The sequence below is a fragment of the Primulina tabacum genome, chromosome 17 (genome assembly GCF_025594145.1).
Source record: "Primulina tabacum isolate GXHZ01 chromosome 17, ASM2559414v2, whole genome shotgun sequence".
Taxonomy (NCBI): Eukaryota; Viridiplantae; Streptophyta; class Magnoliopsida; order Lamiales; family Gesneriaceae; genus Primulina; species Primulina tabacum.
In genome coordinates, this window is record NC_134566.1 from 32,812,736 (window position 1) to 32,835,600 (window position 22,865).

General features: G+C 35.6%; 4 protein-coding genes across 6 annotated transcripts; 2 read left to right on the plus strand and 2 right to left on the minus strand.

Moving 5' to 3' along the window:
- Positions 1-15: 15 nt before the first annotated feature.
- LOC142531631 (uncharacterized) lies at positions 16-2,962 on the minus strand. The gene is made up of 4 exons (XM_075637845.1): positions 2,544-2,962; positions 1,711-1,907; positions 1,038-1,135; positions 16-828 (listed from the first exon to the last, which is right to left on the minus strand). Exons 1-4 carry the CDS (start codon positions 2,869-2,871, stop codon positions 798-800), a joined length of 654 nt encoding a protein of 217 aa, XP_075493960.1. The 5' UTR covers positions 2,872-2,962; the 3' UTR covers positions 16-797.
- A 1,108-nt stretch (positions 2,963-4,070) lies between these two features.
- On the minus strand, positions 4,071-16,422 carry LOC142531629 (ATP-dependent DNA helicase Q-like 4A). Of its 3 annotated transcripts, XM_075637838.1 has the most exons (25): positions 16,017-16,422; positions 15,751-15,924; positions 15,195-15,249; positions 13,190-13,558; positions 12,808-12,960; positions 12,598-12,728; positions 11,985-12,360; positions 11,777-11,908; positions 10,965-11,051; positions 10,741-10,868; positions 9,561-9,681; positions 9,169-9,320; positions 8,966-9,101; positions 7,250-7,373; positions 7,111-7,181; positions 6,943-7,011; positions 6,667-6,795; positions 6,434-6,592; positions 6,208-6,288; positions 5,967-6,128; positions 5,715-5,770; positions 5,088-5,220; positions 4,887-4,981; positions 4,704-4,781; positions 4,071-4,636 (listed from the first exon to the last, which is right to left on the minus strand). In XM_075637838.1, exons 1-25 carry the CDS (start codon positions 16,034-16,036, stop codon positions 4,273-4,275), a joined length of 3,555 nt encoding a protein of 1,184 aa, XP_075493953.1. In that variant the 5' UTR covers positions 16,037-16,422; the 3' UTR covers positions 4,071-4,272. The 3 variants fall into 3 exon arrangements, with proteins under 3 accessions (XP_075493953.1, XP_075493955.1, XP_075493954.1); XM_075637840.1 differs by lacking the exons at positions 15,195-15,249; positions 16,017-16,422 and having other exon boundaries at positions 15,751-15,887; XM_075637839.1 differs by lacking the exons at positions 6,434-6,592; positions 6,667-6,795; positions 6,943-7,011.
- Positions 16,423-17,939: 1,517 nt separating this feature from the next.
- LOC142531240 (ferredoxin-like) lies at positions 17,940-18,589 on the plus strand. The gene has a single exon (XM_075637334.1). It carries the CDS (start codon positions 18,000-18,002, stop codon positions 18,450-18,452), a length of 453 nt encoding a protein of 150 aa, XP_075493449.1. The 5' UTR covers positions 17,940-17,999; the 3' UTR covers positions 18,453-18,589.
- A 1,647-nt stretch (positions 18,590-20,236) lies between these two features.
- On the plus strand, positions 20,237-21,244 carry LOC142530717 (uncharacterized). Its single transcript, XM_075636531.1, has one exon. It carries the CDS (start codon positions 20,237-20,239, stop codon positions 21,242-21,244), a length of 1,008 nt encoding a protein of 335 aa, XP_075492646.1.
- Positions 21,245-22,865: the final 1,621 nt, after the last annotated feature.

The following is a 22,865-nucleotide window of genomic DNA, read 5'->3' on the forward strand; positions in this document are numbered from 1 at the left end:
TTAAAAAAACCTTTTGATTATGGATAAAAATTAAAGTGCTCCTGATGGGGTAGAATATAGAGACGGTTACAAGCCTGCGCACTCGAGAAAACAAGCAAACCGGACTACATATGCTCATCTTGTAGCACAGCCAATACAACGAAAAGTAGAGTGCCGGAAAACATATTCGCGCCAAGGTGAAACGCTCTTTGAATCCCAAATCCTCTTGCATATAATGCAAGACTTTTACGTGATAATCGAAACAAAGAATCATACCCGTGTGCACATGTAAAGAAACTTAAAGCACGACATTAGGCATTTACGCGCAGCTTCACATACTGAACTGAGTTGTGAGTTGTGACATTCACAATAAGATGTCTCTGTTTCATGAGTCATGAACATTGTATATGGGAGGGGACTCAATCATTTATCTCACGAAAATTTTAAAGAGCACGACTCAAACATGTGTAATAAGTGGCATACAAGTGTCAAATTGACTCTCATTCATACCAAGAGTCAATTTCCAAGAAGTCACAAATAAGTGGCTGGCATAATAGCAAGTAATTTCAATTAAATAACTTTCAGGCATTCACTCTAAAAGGATGTATTAAATGCTTATGCTGTATAGATCGTGTGTTTATTTACCTTTTATGTGCCCAAACATAAATCCAATATCGGTAGGTTCGTCCCTATCAGCACCTATCTTGGAATGAAGTGAAGTGTGCATGAGAAGGGAAACTCCACATACCAGTGGGAATGAACTCATACAACACAATCGACAGAAGTTGATGCAAAAATCTTGATTCAGTGCTAGTTACTCAGCTAATTTTGAACAACATTGTAGATTTCCTGCAGTATACATGGTTTATAAATGTAATTTGCACTTTTAAAAACAGAATTTTGAATTTAAATCGTTATATTTGAAGAAGCTACAACTATTGGACTTGTTTTGGTATTATTTTTAAGTATAAAAACACGGGTACCTGATGCAAACATTCATTTGAAGACAAGCATGGAAGAAGTAATTTTTTTAAACTGTTCCCAGTAAATAAGCTCACCCCAAGAAGACGTAGTACGTAGAAATGCATCTCACGCCATTGGGAGCTATCAATATTCTGAATATTTTGCTCATAAGCAGCGGTAAAGCTAATACTTTCTGCAAAACAAAAGGTAACAAAAAATTTCCAGCATGTGTTACTATGGGTTCCAAATTTGACAACAAAACATCAGAAAACCATATACGTGCACAACAAATTTTTTTACTTTGCCGGATAATATAGCATGGATCATGCATAAGACATTATAAATGGATGGCATGCATTCTATGTTACTTAGAAAACAGGGAAGGGCGTAGAAGATAATAAAGCATGGATCATGCATAAGACATTATAAATGGATGGCATGCATTCTATGTTACTTAGAAAACAGGGACGGGCGTAGAAGAGGCAATCAAAAGGCAATAGAATCTATAGTATTTGTATCAGGCCTGATGAAAATGTAAACATAATTATGCGAAACTTCACTAAACAACCAAAAAAAATATCTTCGTGATAAAGTATTGAACTTCTAAAATATGAAGATTTTGTACTCGTCTCCATAAATGTTGATTATGTCATGCTGTAGCCTTTTTCAAGTGACAACATGGAACTTAAGAAAGAAGACGAAGAACAGAAGAATGAAAAAAGACAACCTAGCAGAAAATATAAGAGCATATATGTGACTCGATTCTACCTGGAAAAGGCCTTGCATTCCACCAGTGGAGAGGCCATTATACTGCCGAACTTTTCTAAGTTCCTCAAGAACATCATCTGTAACAAGAATGTTATGCAACATCTCTGGTGCCAGGTTGTTTATTATGCAACAACATAAGGGGCATTTACACTGTTGAATAGACGATCTGTACATCCAAAATTGCATGATACAGCCAGCTGCAAAAGCACGTGGTTCAACAAAAAAGTTACGACGTTACCATTTGCATTAGGTTCTCCTTGCACACATACAAACACTCGCGTACATAATATTAACTTTTGAAGCGTAATTTATTTAGAAATTCAAACTTTGCCACCTCCCAAAGGGAAAAAACCTATCTTTTGATTTTCACTACCGCACTATACATTTTGGCCCCATTCAAATTCCTCCTATGTTGTGTCCATCTCATACGAAGCATATGCGCAAGAAACAGTAAATAAAATCTTCAAAGTAGCAGAAACGAAGTGCGACAGCAAAATCTTCCCCTTGGCCCTGCTTGATGCTTTCTACTTAACAAATATATTTTTCTGCAAATTTCCAAAATGGAAACACTATGTTAGGACGTAGGAGGCAGCTTTTGACGTGAAAATGGACATACTGGCATGGAAAAATTCCAGATATCCCTCTGCAACAAACCATTATATCTTAACTTTACTACAAACCCATAAACATATATAATCAAAATACTAAGTTCACTTCTCATATAATACATTAACTCAATAATACGAGGCATCCCATAGAAAGAAAACAGAGAGAAAAAATACCAAAAGTCCTCAAAAGTATAAAGAAAAAGTAAAAGTAGGTAGAAAACTTGCCACAAAACCAGTGACCGCAATTTGTTCTACATGGGATGTTGAATTTATCGAAACAGATGGAGCAAACTTCATCAACTGGAGCCATATTATTTCTGTTGCAACCTCCAACAAAATCCTCTAAAATTCCATTTTCTTTCATCTTCCCTTCTTCCTCGGGCCTCATTTCCTCCACCCAATAGGCAGATTTTTTTTCACATGCCTCCATTTTTGTTTCCATTTCTTGGGAAGAGAAATCTATATGAAGATCATCCCCGTCTTGAAATCCCACTTTCTTCTGTGCCTGAACTTCCTTGTGCGAGTTTTTGGAGTCAAGATTTTTACTTACCATTTCCGTTTGTTTTCCGAGATTTTAGTGTTTTGGATTATGGTAGAGAACATTTTCAATTCAACGCGAATGCCACTACGGTAGGAAATGTGGCGACACGTTGCGTACAATGGGGCAGTGATCCCATATATTTTTTTACAACGAAATCTGCGAGAGAATATCTATCTGTACGAATCATCATGCACGCGCGATGTGTGTGTATAATTTTTTTTATCATTATCGATAAATTAAAGTGAAATTTGATAAATTATGAAAAAACTAAATTGATATTTGAAAGGTTGATATAAAAATATTAAAAATAAAAGTGCGTTGAAATTTAAAAAAAACAAAAAATAAAAGTATAATATTAGTATCATATAAGGATGAATTTGGAAAAAAAATTAATATCCTTAAATGATTGCTATCATGTTCTCATACTTAATAAAATAGAATAAATAAAGTACATTATCAAGATTCAGTGGAATGATCAGATGTTTGTCAAAATTGTTCGAACAACAGAAACTGAATTGCACTTCACTGATTATTTTAAATTTATTTAGAAAACTACGATTAAAATATAAATTTTTAATCACATCATATTATATTGTGTAGGGACAATTTTTTTAAGAAACCGCATCCACCACATCACTTATTTTTACAAATATATTATTAATATCGATGTAATATTTTATGGGTATTTATTAAACATATAAATAAAGTATTACTAGTTTACTGACTATAAAAAATGTCAAATAAAAATAAAAATGAGTAATTGTATTAAAATCCTTTTGACCTAATTTATTTATTCTTAAGCTTACAAATGTTTTAATTGTTTTTATTATGCTTGATACACTGTCTAAAATTAAAATCTTCTTTTTATTGATCTAATATCGTTGCTCAATAGATATTTTATTTTTGTAACTCTATAATTCACCCAAAACCGTTTATCTAATTTTATTTGAAAAACTGCAATTTTTAAAAGCTTTCTAATCGAACCGTACATAACAGTTCGATTCCAATTTTATTTAAAATCGATTAATCACACTGCGATCATCCCTAGTAAAATAACTAATTTTGATGTCGTCTCATATATTTTTTATAAAATAAAAATATAATTTAACATATAGGCATTAGTTAAATATATCAAAATTCAATAATATCTATATTATGTCAATAATTGATGTCGTAGTATATTTTTTAATAAATAAAAAATATACTTTAAATATATCAGATATTGACAGAATCAAGTTACATTGCAAAGATTGCAATTGGATCCATCTCTTCATGCAGCATACAAAGTTGACTACAATGAGAAACGCATTTGTATTATGCAACTCCAACTTCTCCAAGGTTAGAATCAAATGCATTTCATTTCCCAAAGAATATCTGAGAAATGGTTCTAGCATCGACCATGAAGAAATTTACTCAAGTTGTAGGCCATGAAGGTAGAACTCTTCCTCCTATATTCTGATCAATCTCACCAACTTCAACCTCAAATAAGCTATCATCAAAATCAATATCTTGGTATTGGTACTCACACTCGAGATTGTTGTTCAAATTTTTTCCCAGACTCTTGTCAACCTTTTTCACCAACCTTTTCTTGGACCTGCCAGTGCTTTCAACTAAGAAATCATCGTCATTTGTATTTGAAACTCTAGCGGTGGCATGTCTTCTCCTCTTTGAATCTGTGCTATCATTGCTGCTGCTGCTGTTTTTGTCCTTGTAATAATCCCTAATGGTAGCTTCAATGGTTTCCAGTACTCGATCGCCATATTTGGTTATTTTTGCTCTGAAATTAAAACATTGGTTATATTTGCAAGTTTCTTCGATGAATTTAATTGGAAGGTCTCACTTACTTGCCAATACCATTAATCTCTAAGAGTTCATCTTTGTTTCTTGGAATCCTTTTACTGATATGCTGCAGTGTAGCATTTCTACGAACAAGAACATCAAAAGAAAAGGTTTAGGACAGATATATTGCTTGTTGAGTAGTTCCTTCGAGCGAACTATTAACAGAGAGAACAAGCGTAGAAGTGTACCCAAAAATGTGATATGCCATGACCCCTTCTCCAGCTTCCTTCACTAGGACTGTTCTGAGCATTCGCAATGCAGAATATAATTTGGCTGAAAGGTTCTGTAGAGAAACAAGACAACACGGAATAAATTATTGAACCTAAGCTAGAGGGTAGGAATAGGAAAACAATGAATCCTAAGAATTCGATGGAAGATTGTATTATTACCAAATCAACTTCAGAGTGGGGCTCGGCAGGAATATCTACTGGTGGAGGACTTTGTTTTCCTGATGTCAATGATCCTTTTGCAGGAGTGGCCTCAGATCGAACTGATTTCAATGGTTTACCAGAAGATGGGAATCTACATGGAAGACAATGTCATTATAAAGATGACAAACTACAACATCGTGGAGGAGTAGAGAAAGAAATCGGAGTGTCCAACCAAATTTTAAGATAAATTGTTTGAGCTGACAATGATCCTCAGTACTGCTATATGAATACAGACTTGGCCGATGATGAATCCTTATTAGCAAGACAAATTTTGTGTCATAAATCAACACCATGGTCTTAAATTTCAAAAAAAGCGCAAGTCAGAAAAGGGGGGTGACTTGAAAAAAAAAAGCAGCAACTATGAAAATGTTTTTTATTTTGTGTAGGGAGAAAAAAAGATAGGGCAATTTAGCTAGAGCTTTAACATGAGATAAGTTATCAAATAAATGGGACATGTTCAGAGCAGAATGTCAATGAATCATTTCTTTGAAAAGATTATCTAATAGTCGTTTGATCAAGAATGTTGCATATTTCAATGCTCCAAAATAAAAAGTATGATTATTTCAAGAATCAGAGGGATTGAACCTTAGTTTAATCGTCTGGCCACAGGCAAAGAGATTGTAAACCCCGGATTCATTAACCTGATGATTAAAAAAAGGCTATATTCAAAGGATGCTATCAGATAAATAACTATAAACTATTAAATGTATGTGGGTGTATCAGAACAAACAAGAGAGGGTGTACTAGATTGAGGAAGACACACGTTCTTCTTCTCGTGAGTTTTCTATAGATGCTCTCTTGTATATTAAAGAACATTGAAAAGAAAGACCGTTTTACCTTTAATAGCGATGATACTGATCCATATAAATCACTTTTTTTCACATCCTCCATCAGAATGTCCTCGATCACAAGGTGACGCAACACACGGGACGCTTCATCCTTGGCCAAATGTTTTCCAGCTCCATGCATGCTCAGAGTCTCATGTCTGTGTTTCTTAACCTAAGTTTGGCATCGGGATAATGTTAAACAAAGTACCACATAAGTAAAAATCAACAAAGTTTTGATCATTAGGACATACAAACTGGTTTAAGGAACCTCTGTAGACCTCCAAGATATGGGCCGACGAAAAATGTTGCCCTGTTGTCTTTACCAGTTCAACCTATGTAACATGTCACACAACAATTTTCGGTTAAAAGTTGTAAATAAATTGTATTTCTAACTCATGCCCATCTAAGGATAAAAGAACCAAATACATCTATAAGAAAGAATTTCATGGCATAAATAACAAATAAGAAAATCCTAACCAGCTGCTTGGCAATCTCCGTGACATCTTTTTCAACGAAGCTTAAATTTTTTGAACAATTATCACAAGTTTTCTGGCAGTTTAAAGAATCAAATTTTTCTCCAAAGTGAATGAGCTGTAGGAGACGCCGACAATCAACATCATTCTCACAATAGCTAACCTGAAAATATGTTGCTAAAATATATTAATAATTTAGTGATGCTAAGTGCATCACAAACAAAATTCTATCTATACCATTCGCAGGAGATTCTCTGTGTTTGTCTCCAATAACCTCCCCGAAGGTGCTGTACTTGCACGCTTATATCCTGGTGCAAAGAGTGTTTGCTCTACCACTCCTTGACTTATCATATGCTTCACCCGAATCTGCAGAAAAAGTCAAAAAGTTGACAGGCGTGCATAACACAAGCATGAAGAAATGCAAACCATTCAAACAAATCCAAGAAAGAACTAAAAACATGAGAGAGAGAAAAAAGAGAGAATGAGAAAAGATGTCCTTTTCTTATGACTTACATAATCACTATAGCTGTAGTATAACACACAAGACGAAGCCTGGCCATCTCTTCCAGCACGACCGCACTCCTGCACTCCACAACTCAATATCCAAGCATATAAGATATATATTTACAATAAAAGTAAGTACATAAAAACAAGGAAGGACACATTGCTACAGGAGATTACCTGGTGGTAGCCTTCAATAGATTTCGGAAGGGAATGGTGAATGACAAACCGGACATCAGGTTTATTTATACCTAAAATATCTGTGTCAGCACGTCACTGAAAATGACTCCAAAGACAGCATTACAGTCTGAAACCATACCCATCCCAAATGCAACTGTTGCACATATTATGTTAATCTCATCCTTGCTCCACTGTCTCTGTGTCATTGCACGGTGGTCGGTGTCCATGGAGCCATGGTAGAAAGCTGCTTTATGTCCATATTGCTGGAAGACACACGCATCACCACTTAAAAATTACAAAGACATTATACGAATTAATGCCTACAATTCTACATCAATTTGACAGTGAGGAACTCTGCTCACGGGATTTACCAACTAGAGCCAACCACGGTTCCCTACAAAACATGAATCTAAATTGGAACCATCTCCAAAAACTGGAGGCAAACTATTTTTGTAACAATTTTAAAACTGAAACCAAAACCAAGGATTTTTCTGGTTCCTAGAATGTAGAGATAAGAAACCAAAATCAATTGTTTTACAGCTTACACTAGGCTCCTTTAAGATTGAGGTTTTTTTTTTCATAACTGCATGAACTGTAACTAAAATCGTAGATTAAGTTTTGGTTTACAGACAACTTAATTTATATAAGTTAAACTACTTATTTTATATAAGTGAAATTCTCACCCTATTTTTATTTCGTTTATGCTAAAAAATTAATATATTGTAATATAATTGTTAAATTGTTAAATTTAATTAGCTTAAATACCTCACAAATAATTCAAATTTTTGCTTTTTACGATTGAAAAATATATCTTCAAATTGATTCAAACCGAAAATCGAATCTGAACATTCGGGTATCGGAACTGGAACTGTCAATTTAAGAACCATAATCAATCCTATTTCCAACAGCTGCTATCACCCCCAACGGTATTTCAACTATTGAAATTCAGTAGTTAGAAAAAATTAAATTATTTTCCCAAAAAATGAGGTAAGTATGAATCAAGAAGAGTTAATTTGATGTCTAAAATACCAAAAGAATATTACTAGGTGATGCTACTCCCTGGCAAGCTGTACAGGTTACGGGCATATTTTTATAAACCAATGTTTAAACATATGCGCTCCATGTAGTTTAATACAAATGCAACATATGAGTATAGGGAACCATTAGGAAGTTCATTGAAAGAGATGAATGCCTAAACAAAACAGACCAAATAATAGGCCATGTTTGAAAAACAAAATCTTCATATTTATTAAAACCATTTGTGTGCCTAATAGAAGGGAATTACCCTCAAATCTGCACAATAAAAATATGACTTAATGTGTATAGACACACCTTATTTTAGACATACGAAGTACAAATATATTAGCTAAAGATATTATTTTCCACTTGCAATTAAATTAGCAAATCTTTGAAGATGAGCTGAGGTTCTATAAAAGAAACCATTAAATGATATAAACATCTAAATTAGATTATAAGAAAAAAGGGTTGCTTAAATAAAAAATTGTTCCAGATAAATACCTAAGTACCTATTAATACATAATACGATTCAAGTAATGTCTTAAACTGCTGCCAAATAAATACACATTCATAAAAGGAGGATTTTCATTTTTTTTTAAATAAATGATCAATGAGAACCTTTTTTTCATTTTTTCCACAAGCAGTACCTCACACACAAGAAGTTTGAGGGCAGACATACATAAATTATTTTGCCTCGTTAACGTCGAGAACAAAAACAGGGGGAATTTGTTTTTTTTTGTATCATCATAACTTCATATTAGGAAAGAAGAGAAGAGAACGGTTCATCTTATCCACATAATTTCAGCTTCCCAGTTCACATGAACATAAGGAGATATACCTGCAACTTTTCAGCAACTTTTTCACAATCCATTCTTGAAAGACAATAAATGATCCCACATTCGTCAAAATGGTTCTCCTTGATAAACTTGTCAATATCTTCCACACACTTCTTTGTCTTAGGAACAACAGAATATCTGCAATTTTTCGCACCATTACGCATTAGTGTAATGCCAAGCATTATAAATTAAACTTAAAACTTACCGTAAATTTGGGCGGTTAAAACTTTGCCGAAAAACAATGCAATTTACTAAACCAAGAGCCTGCACAACATCTTCTTTCACACTGATTGTGGCGGTAGCAGTCAAGGCAAGCACAGGTATAGATGGAAATTTCTGTTTCAATATGCCGAGACACTGCATAGATACAAACAAATACTCGAGTTAGACCAAGATCCTTAAATGTGAGTTTCTGGAAAAAGCACATGACAGCACCAATAACGATTGCAACCATGCCAAATGCAAGTGAAAACTGAAGAAAATTTTCTGTTTCCTACAAAATGGAATAAAAAAGATCGGAATAATAAAGAAATGGCGGTCAAAACAACTAAATAAGTGTGTGTCCTCAAATACTAAAGAAAATTGGACATAAAAAACCTGGTAATCCGGTCTAAAATCATGTCCCCATTGGCTAACACAATGAGCTTCATCAATGACAATCCGAGCAAGAGAATCACGAGCATGTAGGCTTTCTAAGTGACGCAGCAGGACATCACTTCTGCAGAAATGAATTAATCATGCTAATCCATTTGCTTTTGTGCAAAACAAAAAAATCCACTGGATATGTTTTCCTAAACACATTCTGGTTCTCATCATAAATAATCCTAGAAACCTTGAGATGGATATCAGTTTGTGCAGAATATAGTTGAATTATTCTCAATTAAAAAGAAAGTCAAATGGCTTCCAGCTGAAATCCCATTGGCACAAACATAATTTAACAGCTAAAACAATCATTTTATTTGATAAAACAGCAACATGTCTTCTTTTAAGATTAAGATATTCTATATTTGTGTATTTTATTCTCTCGATAAAGGAGTGTTTATTAAATAATCACATCCAATCATATGTTAAAGACCGTAATGACCTCCTTAGTACAACAACATATCCAAAGAAACTTGACAACTAGTCTAACATTGACAGTGTGATGTATCGTGTATACTAACCAAAGGAGGTGCATGGCAGTGTAGACAAAATTTTGTCTATACATATGATGGAAAAATCACACAAATACATAGACATGCACTTTTGTCAATTTTTGAATTTCTAACAGACTTTTACACAAGCGACTGATTTGCTTGAAACCCGCATAAAATGAAGCTGATAGAATTCAATTCAATTTTAGCTCACAGAATAGAATGTATGTAACCATGGGTGCATAGAGCAATGACTTTGTATATGTGTGAAATACAGACACCTAGAACATCAAACCAGTATTTTTTTATCTAAGATGTGTATGATAAAAGAAATCAGTTTCACAGTAGAGGACAAGAATGAAGACCGTGTGGCTCAAACTTGTGTAGTAAGAACTGAAGCAGAACAAAAGATTATACAAGTTTATCTCAAGATTGAATGAATTTCTAATAAATAGAGACTTGTAATGCATTAAGGCTTAATGAGCCTATACTTTGCACAAATAACAAATAATAATAAACTAACTGGACTTGGACCTAAAAGTCTCAACACCTTATGGCTAAATTACAACTTCCAGAATGTGGCCATAAATAATTAAGTGTGGATTTCAGGATAAAACTTTAGGATCTAGGAAAGCTTTACTCACTTGGCCACTTTCTCTGGGGTGACATACAACAGCTTGTATTTGCAGTAATCTGAATTAAGCTCTCTAAGAATCTCCTGCTGCTCAGACCAATCCATGTTGGCATTTAGATAAGCCGCTGGTATATTTGCCTAGTTTGATTTTGACAGGAATAATTATTTTACTGGCATTTATCAAAGTTTACGATGCAATAAGGCGTAACTCAATAAGTATTGTGGAAAATTTACCTGTAGCAGGTGCATTATTTGGTCTTGAATGAGAGAGACAAGAGGTGAAATGACCAAAGTTATTCCTGGACAGATGAGGGCTGGGAGCTACAAGAAATCAGCATTCAGAGATCACATCAAATGTCGGTTTACAGGGTACAGCATGGAACTCCAACAAGCAACAGAAAATCCAGTTTGAACAGCTGGTAAAATAAAAGTTACAGTACAGAAATTATCCCTAAAATCAATACATCAATAGATAAGTGAGTGCAAAAAAAATGAACATTTAGCACAGCTTGTCCACATTATGTTTAATAACATGCAAATTTTTATGCAATATTACCACTGAAAAGCAACTTCTTAGGTGACTGAATTATTGCAGCATATATAGAAACATTTTTGTACAATCAAGATAAAAATATCGCTTTTCACATTTTAAGATGAGTACAATGCATTTTTTTCACAGAAAAGTGACAGTACTACGGTCCTACAGTAGACAAAGTGTGATCCCTGAAAATGTGAGTCTTCTGGCTAGTTATGATTTAGATCAAAGCGACCACTAAGAATATAATATCCAGATTAAATTTTCATCAAATTCTAAAACTTTAGCATTGAAAATGGTCCTGAGTACGAAAATCTGTTAAACAGAAAATTAAATGATAAAGATGAGAAACACCAGTAAAGGAGTTTCCAATGTTCCTCATTCAAAATCTTAACAATTAATCTGATATAAATTGAAAATTATGATGATAACGCTGATCAATCATCTCTTATTCTCCGCATAGATTTCATTGAAAAAAATTAAAAAATGGATGAGACTAATTTAATTTCACCTGATAAGTCAGGCTTTTTCCTCCTCCAGTTGGCATTAAAACAAATACATCATATCCACTCATTGTAGCGTTGATCACCTCTCTCTGGTTGGGACGGAAGGAGTGATTGCCAAACACCCTTTTGTTGTTGGCCTGACAACAGGAGAAAACATAACATTTTAGAACACTGAGCAGGATCTATTACTGGAAGGTTATACCTGTGACAAACCTCTAGCTCCCTTGTCCAAGAAAACTCCCGACTGCTCCACTTTTTGTCGGTTGAACCCTCAATGTAGTTTACTTCAATATACTTAGGTACATATGCCTCTCTCCCCACTGAGGCTGCTGAAATCCCAACTCTGTCAGTGGAATAAAATGAAAATGATGAACCCCATCTATCAATCCCATCAGGCTCATTATTTACTTGAAACTCTGAATCGAGCTTCTTGGGGTCAATTCTGAACGGAACTGTTGGAGGGGTTTCACACTGGAAAGCCATCTTGGTTGCTTTAAATGCAGAAAAATTTGGCGGGATTCTCTCCTCATTAACTGATGTAGAGCGTAGATATTTCTCAAGCTGCTGAATTTGTTTATTAAGCTGCTGCCTAATAATAATATGAAAACATCCTAGGTTTCAGGTCATTTATATAAGTTATACAAGGAAATTATCGGAAGAAAAAAAAGGAGGATGATCACAACAATCATTCTGACATGGTAGCCTTACAAACAGTTGGCACAGTTCTTTCATATCTGTCAACGTATGTTCCTTCTTTGAAAAATTAACCAATTAAATTATTTAAACCATGAAAGTAGAGAGATTTATTGACAAAGAGTAGGCAAACCTTTGTAGATGAAGCTTCTCTACCTTCTCCGAACTCATCTCATCAATATTGTCTATTAGATCATTTGATATGTTAATCAGAGAGTCCTTCATTTCTTGCAGGTGGTTTGAAGCTTCCGAACAAAGTCCTAGCTGCACCAGTTTCAGGCGGTCACCATAAGAACTTGGTAGTACATTAATTATCAGGTAAATAGGTTAAATGATAATATACCTTAATATCGTGACTGCAGTTTAAGCACAGCTCAGATGGCAAATTCTTTTCCTCAAGTATAGCAGGAGTAAACGGAGGATGTTTAGATATTGTTGGCTGAGGAGTCGAACTTGACTGAAAATGATTCATAACTATTTGGTCCACATCAATATTCTGAAGAAATATAGTAAAGCCGTGAAACAAATGCATTAATAACTTAACTTGGTAATTACAATAGAAGAAACATTGACTAAGTAGCATAAAGTAGACAAGTTTACCAGTTTAAGACTACAACATTATTAGCCAATTTGTCCAGCATCATTTAAACCAAGTTTACCAGTTTAAGACTACAACATTATTAGCCAATTTGTCCATCATCATTTAAACCTTTCTCGAAAATTACCTCAAGTACATCATCATCAACGATGCGTTCAGAATATGTTGAGTTGGACCCAACTGTTGCTCTTGCATAAGCAGCAGATTTACGGGCAACTCCATTGATGTTTTGCGCTTGAAATCTATCACTCGTCGAGTATGAACCACTCTGCATCACAACCTGTCTGTCTTCCTCAACTTTGCTGCTTTGAACATTGGATTCACCTAGGCTTTGATGCATTCGTGTATTACCAGAAAACTTGCTTTTCGAGTCAGACGAACATTGCTGAGTAGCCCTCCTTGAGGTGGCATCAGCATGTTCGGATAAAGGAAGGGTTTTTCCAGGTTTTGTGTAGTTTCTGGAATTCAACTGCAGGCCTGTAAGTAGCTTCCAAGCCTACCATATTTTACATTCCAAAATAATGCTAAATGAATAAAATTTTGAGTAATGTAAAAAGCGGTAATCAAGTTTGGAAGCACTATAACAAACTACATCAGCATTAAAACCAGAAACGACATTTCACATACTGCAACAAAGAAAACGAAGAACAACTGATCAAAAAATGAAAATGAAGAACAAAAGAAAATCGTACAACCAATTTAGAAGAAATCAATCATTTCTTTTTAATAGGAGATATATTCGGACAAAGAAATTATAAAATGCAAAAACAAATAAAAACAAATAAGAAATGAATGTGACAGTAATCAGAATTGTGTCAATTTACCTCAACTGACTTAGGAGGGAAAGAAAATGTGAAGAATGCTATAGCTATCAAGAGAAAATAAAAAGAAATGAGGTTCCATTCATTAGACTATATTTCTTCATAAGTAATGGAGAAATAAGGGGAGCATGATTTGACAAATAATCATGACAAGCAACATAAAAGACACGGTATATATGTCTGTACGGTAATCTGAAAAAAAGAAATGAGCATGAGAGAAAATCTATTACAAAGGTGGGTCAAGAACTTACTGATCTTACAATGTACTATTGCCAGAAACCCAGCCCTAGACCTACATGTTGGATGTTAAACGGAAGAATGAACTATGGAGCAGACAAATTGGGTGGAATAAACCAAAGGCTTCAAACTGATCAGGCTAGATTCCATTTGAGTTGGTATCTCTGGTTTCAGGAAGAATTCAGTTCCTTGTGGAGAGGAAAGTACGTATGACAGTGCACGCCATGAAAAAAACACTTTCCTTTCAATTCTACATCATAGTTAGTTGCCTCGTATATTCATATTGTCCCTATCAAATCCAACCTTTTAAAACTGCATTGATCCTCTATCATGTCATTTAAACATTTTTTATTTGTACGACATGGTTATTCTTATAACTTATTCCTGACCCATGTATCTCTTTGGTAAAAAAAAAACTGTTCACGAAAGAGCTACAATACACAAAGCAACTGCAATTACAGCGCCACAACTTTTTTATGATGGTAATGAAATTATAAGACATGGCATGCATGAAACATAAATTTTGACAAAATTCTTCACTTTGTATATCATGAAGCACTCAATGGCATAGCTTAATCAAGGCATTGTTGACTGTGCAGAATATTTAACTTTGTTATAAATTCCTGTGCGTTTAACTATTCCAGCATACTTTTCTAAGCAACAGATTCATAGAACATCGAGTAAGTATAAAGGAAACAAAAAATCAACTGGAATGGATAAATATTGCAGAGAAAATGATGCCTAGTTAACAATAACCCATCAATTGCAGCAGACGGCAACATTCTCCATCCATAAACCAATTTGACATGAGGGTTTCACAACTATACAAGTGACGATTACTATAGATCACAAACTTATCATCTGATGCACTAAGGTATCAGATCCCCGTTCAAGGATTCAATTTAATTTAGTTGATATGGAGTCGAACACCAATCTTTAGCCTCGAAACATAGAACTCTCCGAAGTAATGTGCACAAGAGTCAAAGAGTGAGCTCAAAAATCACCTCTTCCTAATGTATTTGCCTGCAGGGAAAAGATTTACAATACAGATCTACAACCACAAAAATATTTTACCTTTTCAACTTGCACATTTTGCACACTAACATCCTGAAATTGAAAAACCATGGACCTATATATGCAGAAAGATACAACATGAGAAAGGCAAAAATGCATCATGGATTCATGAAGTTCACCTCTTAATGAATCTACAATCAAAATGAGTTTACCCAACATTTGAAGAAAGAAAAGGAGTGAAGAATATATAATAAAAGTAAATAACACTGAGACGACATTAATCGTCTGGGTAATAATTCCATAAACAACATAAGCAACGTACATGATTTTCTTATATCATGATTTTTAAATGAATGCCAGGTCAGCGAGAAAGGATAAAGAAGACACGGATAACAATAACCATGAACTCGAAAAAAATTCAAGTATGTTTGTGCTTGATTTCCTATCGGTAACAACCATATACATATTCTATCGCTTGTTCCCGTGCATATCACAACAGAGAGCAGGCCTGAAAGTTTGTAGAAAAGCAAGATAGTAGAAAAGTGAATATTTCGGGACAGCATTCCACAGGTAAATATATTTATTAACTATCTCAAAGTCACATTATGAATTTTACCTTGCATCCATTGCTTCACCAATTTGAGGTTTTTGAGTTGGCAAGGAGAAAAGAAAGTTTGCATTCAAGAACTTATCTTGTCTTGAGAAGTCGTAGTGTGCATTGGCGTGTTCTTGCCAGTTGATTTTCAGTGGTTTGTTGCTAGATTTATTATCTCCATTTGAATTGTTGCCCCTGCATCCACCAAAAGTACAGGAACCAAAATTAAAGGAAACAAAAATAATGGAATATATATATAAGAGTTGAAGGATATGGATTGTCCTTACCTTGTGTGTATTTCCTTCATCCTCAAAAAATAAATTCTTCTAGCTTCTTACGTATATGGACGTCCGCAAAAGCTCATTCTTAATGACATACGTGTGAGATATGAATGAATCACACCAATAATCCCAGAAAAAAATTGATTCAAAGGTCATGACATCAAGTTCAAAACACTTAAAAATGGGGAAAGGACCAAAAAATGAAGATCGTGTCATAAACAATCCTCTTGTTTATGCCTCAATGAGAACTGAAAATCTAAATGTGAGTTGCACTCAAAATCAACGGTGGTATATAGTAGTTTTGAAAGAATTTCAGGAATCGGAGATTATTAAGTTACGAAATGTGTCCTACACTGCGTAGAAGGAAAGTGTGTGTGTGTGTGTGAGGAATTGGGGAGGTTCAAATCGAAATGGCGGGATGCGTTTAGGGCTTCACAATTCGGGGCTGGCCATATACGGGTCACCCGGAAATCCCATTCCGGGTGGGGTTTGTGTTTGGATCCTTGAATTGGGTCAATATTCATCATCATTAATACTAGCAATGATACTAATGATAATTGTAACAATTATTACATGAGAAATTATACTATTTATTACAGGATATAGTAAAAATTATTCAAATAAAAACAATAGCAACATCAATAGTAATAGTGACTATAAAAATTGGAATAAAAAAAAAACTCGATTAAGTGATGTCCCATCTCACTTAAACTTTTGTATGATTAAGCAACCATTTGTTTGGACACGAGATTTTATTTATGTTTTCGAATAGTATTTTTTTTATCAATATTAAATATAAAAATCATGAACATAAATATGACGTACTAATTAATGATGAATTGATTTTTAATATATTGTTTTGTAGATTTGTAATAAATTATTGATTATTATAGTTTTAATAATTTTATATTATTTAGAACTTGAAATATACTTATTTAATGTTAAATTTATGATAATTCTATCTTTGTACTTATTTTTTACTTAAACACTTAAAAATTATAGTAAAATTGAAGTAGTTTTTTTTATCTTGAAGCTCGTAGTAATCTTGTTTAAATTTGAATATTGACACCACTTTTTTAGAATCTTAAAGGATAAAGACCATAGTTTTTTCATATTTAAATAAAATTAAAGTATTGAATTATTATGATCACAAAGAGAAAAATATACATAATAACGCAGAGTGTCATATCACAAAGAAAAAAATATACATAAACACAAATGCAATGTTTTCATTGTTAAAGTGAATGTATTCAACCTAATTTAAAATAAAATAAGTTAATCTCACTCTCTCAATCCATAAAATTTCTTAAAATGCTTCATATATATTTGAATTGGGATAGTAATTTGTTGTAATCGATATTTGACACTGAGATCTCATCAAATATTTGAGATTTTTATATCAGATGGACGATAAATAATCGATTTGCTTTTACATTATTATTATTATTATCATATTTTACTTTACACCAAAAGAGATTTTATTTTTCTATTTTTTTAAAAAAAAAAGGACATACGAGAGTGATTTTTATTTTTAAATTGGGAGAGGGAGAAATTGCCATTAGTTGCTTCTTTCTAGACTTGTATAGAACCGGATTTGGATATTTTATTATGTTGAAAATACAGTATTTGATGCTGTGTATTTTTTACACGAGATGATCACGTGATCATCTTGTGGACATTACACTATATGAGATAAATTTAAAAAATTGTCAGATTAAACAAGATGATTATATGATCATCTCGTATAAAAAATACATAATATTTGATGTTGTGTTTTCACTACAAGATCCAAATCCGTATAGAACCCCATCCGAATCCAAGTGCCACAGCCCACATTGATGAATGAGTGGACAAGAATCCAATGCCAAAACAGATTAGTGACTGCCACACAAATTCAAGCTTAAGCTGAGCCACGTTATCTCCACACTTCAAAGATAAAGCCTCCCCTCCCCAACTCCACACTCTCCTCGCATCCAACATAATTCAGCAATGGCCACTCTCTCCGGCACCGTCATCAGTGCCTCCCTCCTCCCCCGCCGTAGCCCCACATCCCCGGACACTTGCACCTCCATATTCAACAGAACCACCCAAGCCACCGCCCTCTTCCTCCCCAAGCTCTCCCCCTCCAAGGGAAGAGTCACATGCATGGCCACCTACAACGTGAAACTGCTGACCCCGGAAGGAGAAGTGACGTTCCAGTGCGAAGACGATGTCTACATCCTGGACAAGGCGGAGGAAGCCGGGTACGAACTGCCGTACTCCTGCCGCGCCGGCTCTTGCTCCTCCTGCGCCGGGAAAGTGTTGAGCGGGGCGGTCGATCAGGAGGATGGCAGCTTTCTGGACGATGATCAGTTGGAAGGTGGATGGGTTTTGACCTGTGTTGCGTATCCCAAGTCTGATGTTACCATTGAGACGCATAAGGAGGAGGAACTCACAGGTTGAGGCGATTCCATGTTTTTTTTATGAAATTAATATTGTTTCATCTTGTTGGGTTAGTAATTTCTTATTTGTGGGATTACTTAATTATGCTTGATTATTTGTTCTGTAACTTAGATTAATGTTTCATTAAATCTCTCTAATCGTAGTTCACCTCACACTAAAAATCTCATATGTGAGACCAGGGCTCTGGTTGATACTGAATCGTAACAGAAGAAACGCAATTTCCCAATTTCTTAGCTAGTGCCTTGGACCACACAAATTTCAAGGACGAGTTTTCTACGAAAATAGAGAAATGGTGCATACATGGAATTCAAACTAACGATGCATTGTACGATTATCATGAGTAAAGGTTGGCCTATTTCTTGGCCTCCTAGTCTGTTCTATCAACGTTTGCTTCACTATCTTTTTCACCATCCACTGCATTTGAAGCGTCGAAACCACATTGCTGAGCTATATTAGACAGTTCGAGACGAGTACTTAATGAACCCGGGGACGCACATGGAGATACAGTGCCGGATGGCGCTGTATTCGTCTCGTCTCCCTCGTCAATCGGCCATGTAGACCTTGTCGCAATCGAGTTCGAAGTCCTGGGGCTGGACCGCTCCTTACCCTCTTGCACCAACTATGTAGTGACATCCGAACACTCTCCACGATCAAAGCTTTCTTGAAACGTGATCCCATCTGAGATATATAAATATGATAGCAAAACTGATCAAACGGGAAGCAAAACATTTCAAGTTTTCTCGTAGTTTACCCACCGTAGCCACACCAAAACTGCACCAGGACTCTGCAAAAAAGCTCGAATTTCAGATGAGGTGCGATTGATTGATACCATTGATGATGTTGTATATCATGAGTTTGAATAGGCGTGGAAAAATGAAATCACCCGGTAATCAATAGGATGATGATAATTGCATGGTTGCTCGTGAAACAGGATGTTTCTTTGAAGCCCCACTGCACAAAAGTTGCAAAAGACAAACTGAAATTGATATAAATCTGCACTTACAGTCTAGAGGTTATGTTTCAAGTGTTTCTACCAAGGACCAGATAAAGGTTGCCATCTCAAAAGCATTCTGCATGAACATAAAATATGTCAAAGGTCAATACTATTACTCATTTTTCTTGATACGGTGCATTAAAGCTTGGCATGATTGTTTCACCTGAAATGAAATAAACAGCATCGGACGTAGCAAAACTTCGGGTTTGCCAAACCAAAACCGATCGTCTCTGGGCTTCACTTGATCCCCGATGGACGGCTCTCTGGGCTTAGCGATTTCAAGTGCTAACAGGGACACAACATGCTGGAGTTTCGTCCCCACTACCATGACAACTCTGTGTGGGTTAGAAATGTAAACAAGTGGAAAAGAACGTCCCTTTTATGTTCAAATTTCAATGCTATCCGACTCGAGAGTTTAGCGGGGGCACAACTTAATATTGCCAAGAAGAATCATCCAGTTTTAGAAATAATCGAAGATAATCCAATTTGCTTTTCGTTTATCAAGTATAAGTTAATAGTTAGTTATCTTGTTAATTGACAGTTAGATAGTAGTTAGCATATTAGTGAACAAGCAATCATGTATAACTAATAGAACTCTTGCATTTTATTTTCGATACACTCCATGAGAATGAATTGAGATGCTCTTCTCATCTTCCCTCAATATGGTATCAGAGCGGAACCTTCCGCACAAAGTTTCTCGATCGACGTCGGCGCCATCATCGGCGCATTGATTTCTGATTACGTCGATTCCCTAGTTTTTTTTCTTCGGCAATTTCAAGCTGAATGATCTATGGCTCCTGGAAATCAGTCCGAGTCTTCACGCTCAATTGATCAGTCCGTCATTGACGATCCTATGAGTCCATACTTCTTGCATCACTCAGATAATCCCGATCTCGTGCTGGTCTCACAATCACTCACGGGAGACAACTATTCATCCTGGAGCAGATCCATGAAAATAGCACTTTCCATGAAGAACAAGTTCGGTTTTGTCAATGGAACGATCGTCAAACCATCGGAGGCATATTCAAACCTCCTGAATTTTTGGACTCGAAACAATAACATTGTAATTTCTTTGATCCTGAATTCTGTTTCCAAAGAAATCTCTGCAAGCGTGCTTTTCTCTGAATCTGCAGCTAACATCTGGGATGATATCCAAGAACGTTTTCAACAAAGCAACGGGCCCATAATTTTTCAACTCAGACGTGATTTGATCAATTTGCGTCAAGAACAACAATCTGTAAGTGTCTACTTCACGAAGCTTAAAGCTCTTTGGGAAGAATTGAATAATTTCCGCCCAATGTGTAGCTGTGGTCGATGCATTTGTGAGGGAGTTAAGAAAATGGACGCACATTATCAGATGGACTACATTATGACATTTCTCATGGGACTTAATGATTATTCTGCTCAAATCCGAAGTCAAGTTTTGTTACTTGATCCACTTCCCCCTATCAATCGGGTTTTCTCGTTGGTGGTTCAAGAAGAACGTCAAAGAACCATTGGATCACAATTTCCATCCCAACCCTCTTTAGGACACATGGCATTTGCACTAAAGAATGATCAGTCACAAAGACAAGCTCATGTACGAGGGCCACCAAGATTTCACCGAGAAAGACCTTTCTGTACTAAGTGTAATGTCAATGGGCATACAGTGGACACTTATTACAAAATACATGGGTATCCTCCAGGATTTAAGTCTAGAGGAAACCTCATTCCTCGACCAAATATGATCACTGCAAATCAAGTCTCTAGACCATGTGACTCCTCCGGTGATACTAACGCCAATGATAGCCCATCTTAGAATCTGTTTCAAAGTTTTAACAATACTCAATTGAACCAGTTAAAGATGTTATTTGATCAACATCTCTCTTCGTTGGACAAGAACAATGCTCAAGCCAGTGACTCTTGTCATGCTCATACTACAGGTATTTGTCTATCTACACATACTTCGAATGCATTGTCTTCTTCTTCGTATTGGATAGTTGACTCTGGAGCATCCAGACACATTTGCTCCAGAGCACATTTGTTTACTTCACTCCAACCGGTTATTGGCTCCACAGTTACTCTGCCTAACCACACAACAACTGAAGTTAAGTTCAGTGGCACCATTACACTTGGTGATTCCTTAATTCTTGAGGATGTTATGTTTATACCGGACTTCAAATTCAACCTATTATCTGTCAGTTTTCTTCTAACTACCACCAAGTCCATGATCAATTTTTATCATGATTCATTCATCATTCAGGAGGCAATGACGAGGAAGACGATTGGAAAGGGTAAGAAAATAAAAGGGCTCTATGTACTGGATACAAGGTCAAGTCTTCAGCAAGCTACAATCAATCATATATCAGTGGAAACATGGCACATCCGCCTCGGACATCCGTCTGTTAGAGTCATGGATACCTTAAAGGATCGCTTACAGTACAGCACACACAGTCTTGATAAGTATAAACATTGCCTTGTTTGTCCGTTAGCTAAACAGAGAAGAATAGCGTTCATAGCTCTCAATAACATGTCTGATTCGTCTTTCGATCTCGTGCATTGCGATGTATGGGGACCATACCATGTTTCAACACAAAATAATCAACGGTATTTCTTAACTTTGGTGGATGATTGTACCCGATTTACATGGGTTTTTCTACTTCAACACAAATCCGATGCATATAAATTTGTGTCAAAATTTTGCGTTATGGTTGAAACTTTCAAGGCATTGTACATCAGTTCTCGTGTGTGCAAATGCCACAACAAAACTCAGTTGTAGAAAGGAAGTATCAACATCTGCTTAATGTTGCTCGAGCCATGTTCTTTCAATCCCATGTCCCTGATAAACTTTGGAGAGAGTGTGTATTTACAGCAACTTACCTGATCAATCGGATCCCTTCTCCCACAATTCAAAGTAAGTCACCTTATGAACTTTTATACCAGCAATCTTTTGACTATTCATCATTGCGTAATTTTGGTTGCCTCGCATTTGCGTCCACCCTTGCTGCTCATCGAGACAAACTTTCACCCCGAGCTCGTGCTTGTGGCTTCTTGGGTTACCCTCCAGGTATTAAAGGGTACAAACTACTTGATATCAAGAGACAAGAAATCTTTGTGTCCCGGGATGTTATATTTCATGAAGACACATTTCCATTTCTGTCAATTACTCCAACAGTCAACATTGATCCATTTCCTAGCATGGTTTTGGTATTGTCATTGAACCCACCAAACATTGACACAGTCATTCCAACATTGGTTGAAGTTCCACACTTACCTGATTCCAGCACTGATTCTTTTTCACATATTCAACCTCCTGAACAGCCAGTGAGAGTACCCCATCGATCATCATCCCGATATACACAACCTCCATCATACCTCCATGATTATCATTGCAACTTACTGAAATTGAACACTTCTTCACATCCTGACTCCTCATACCC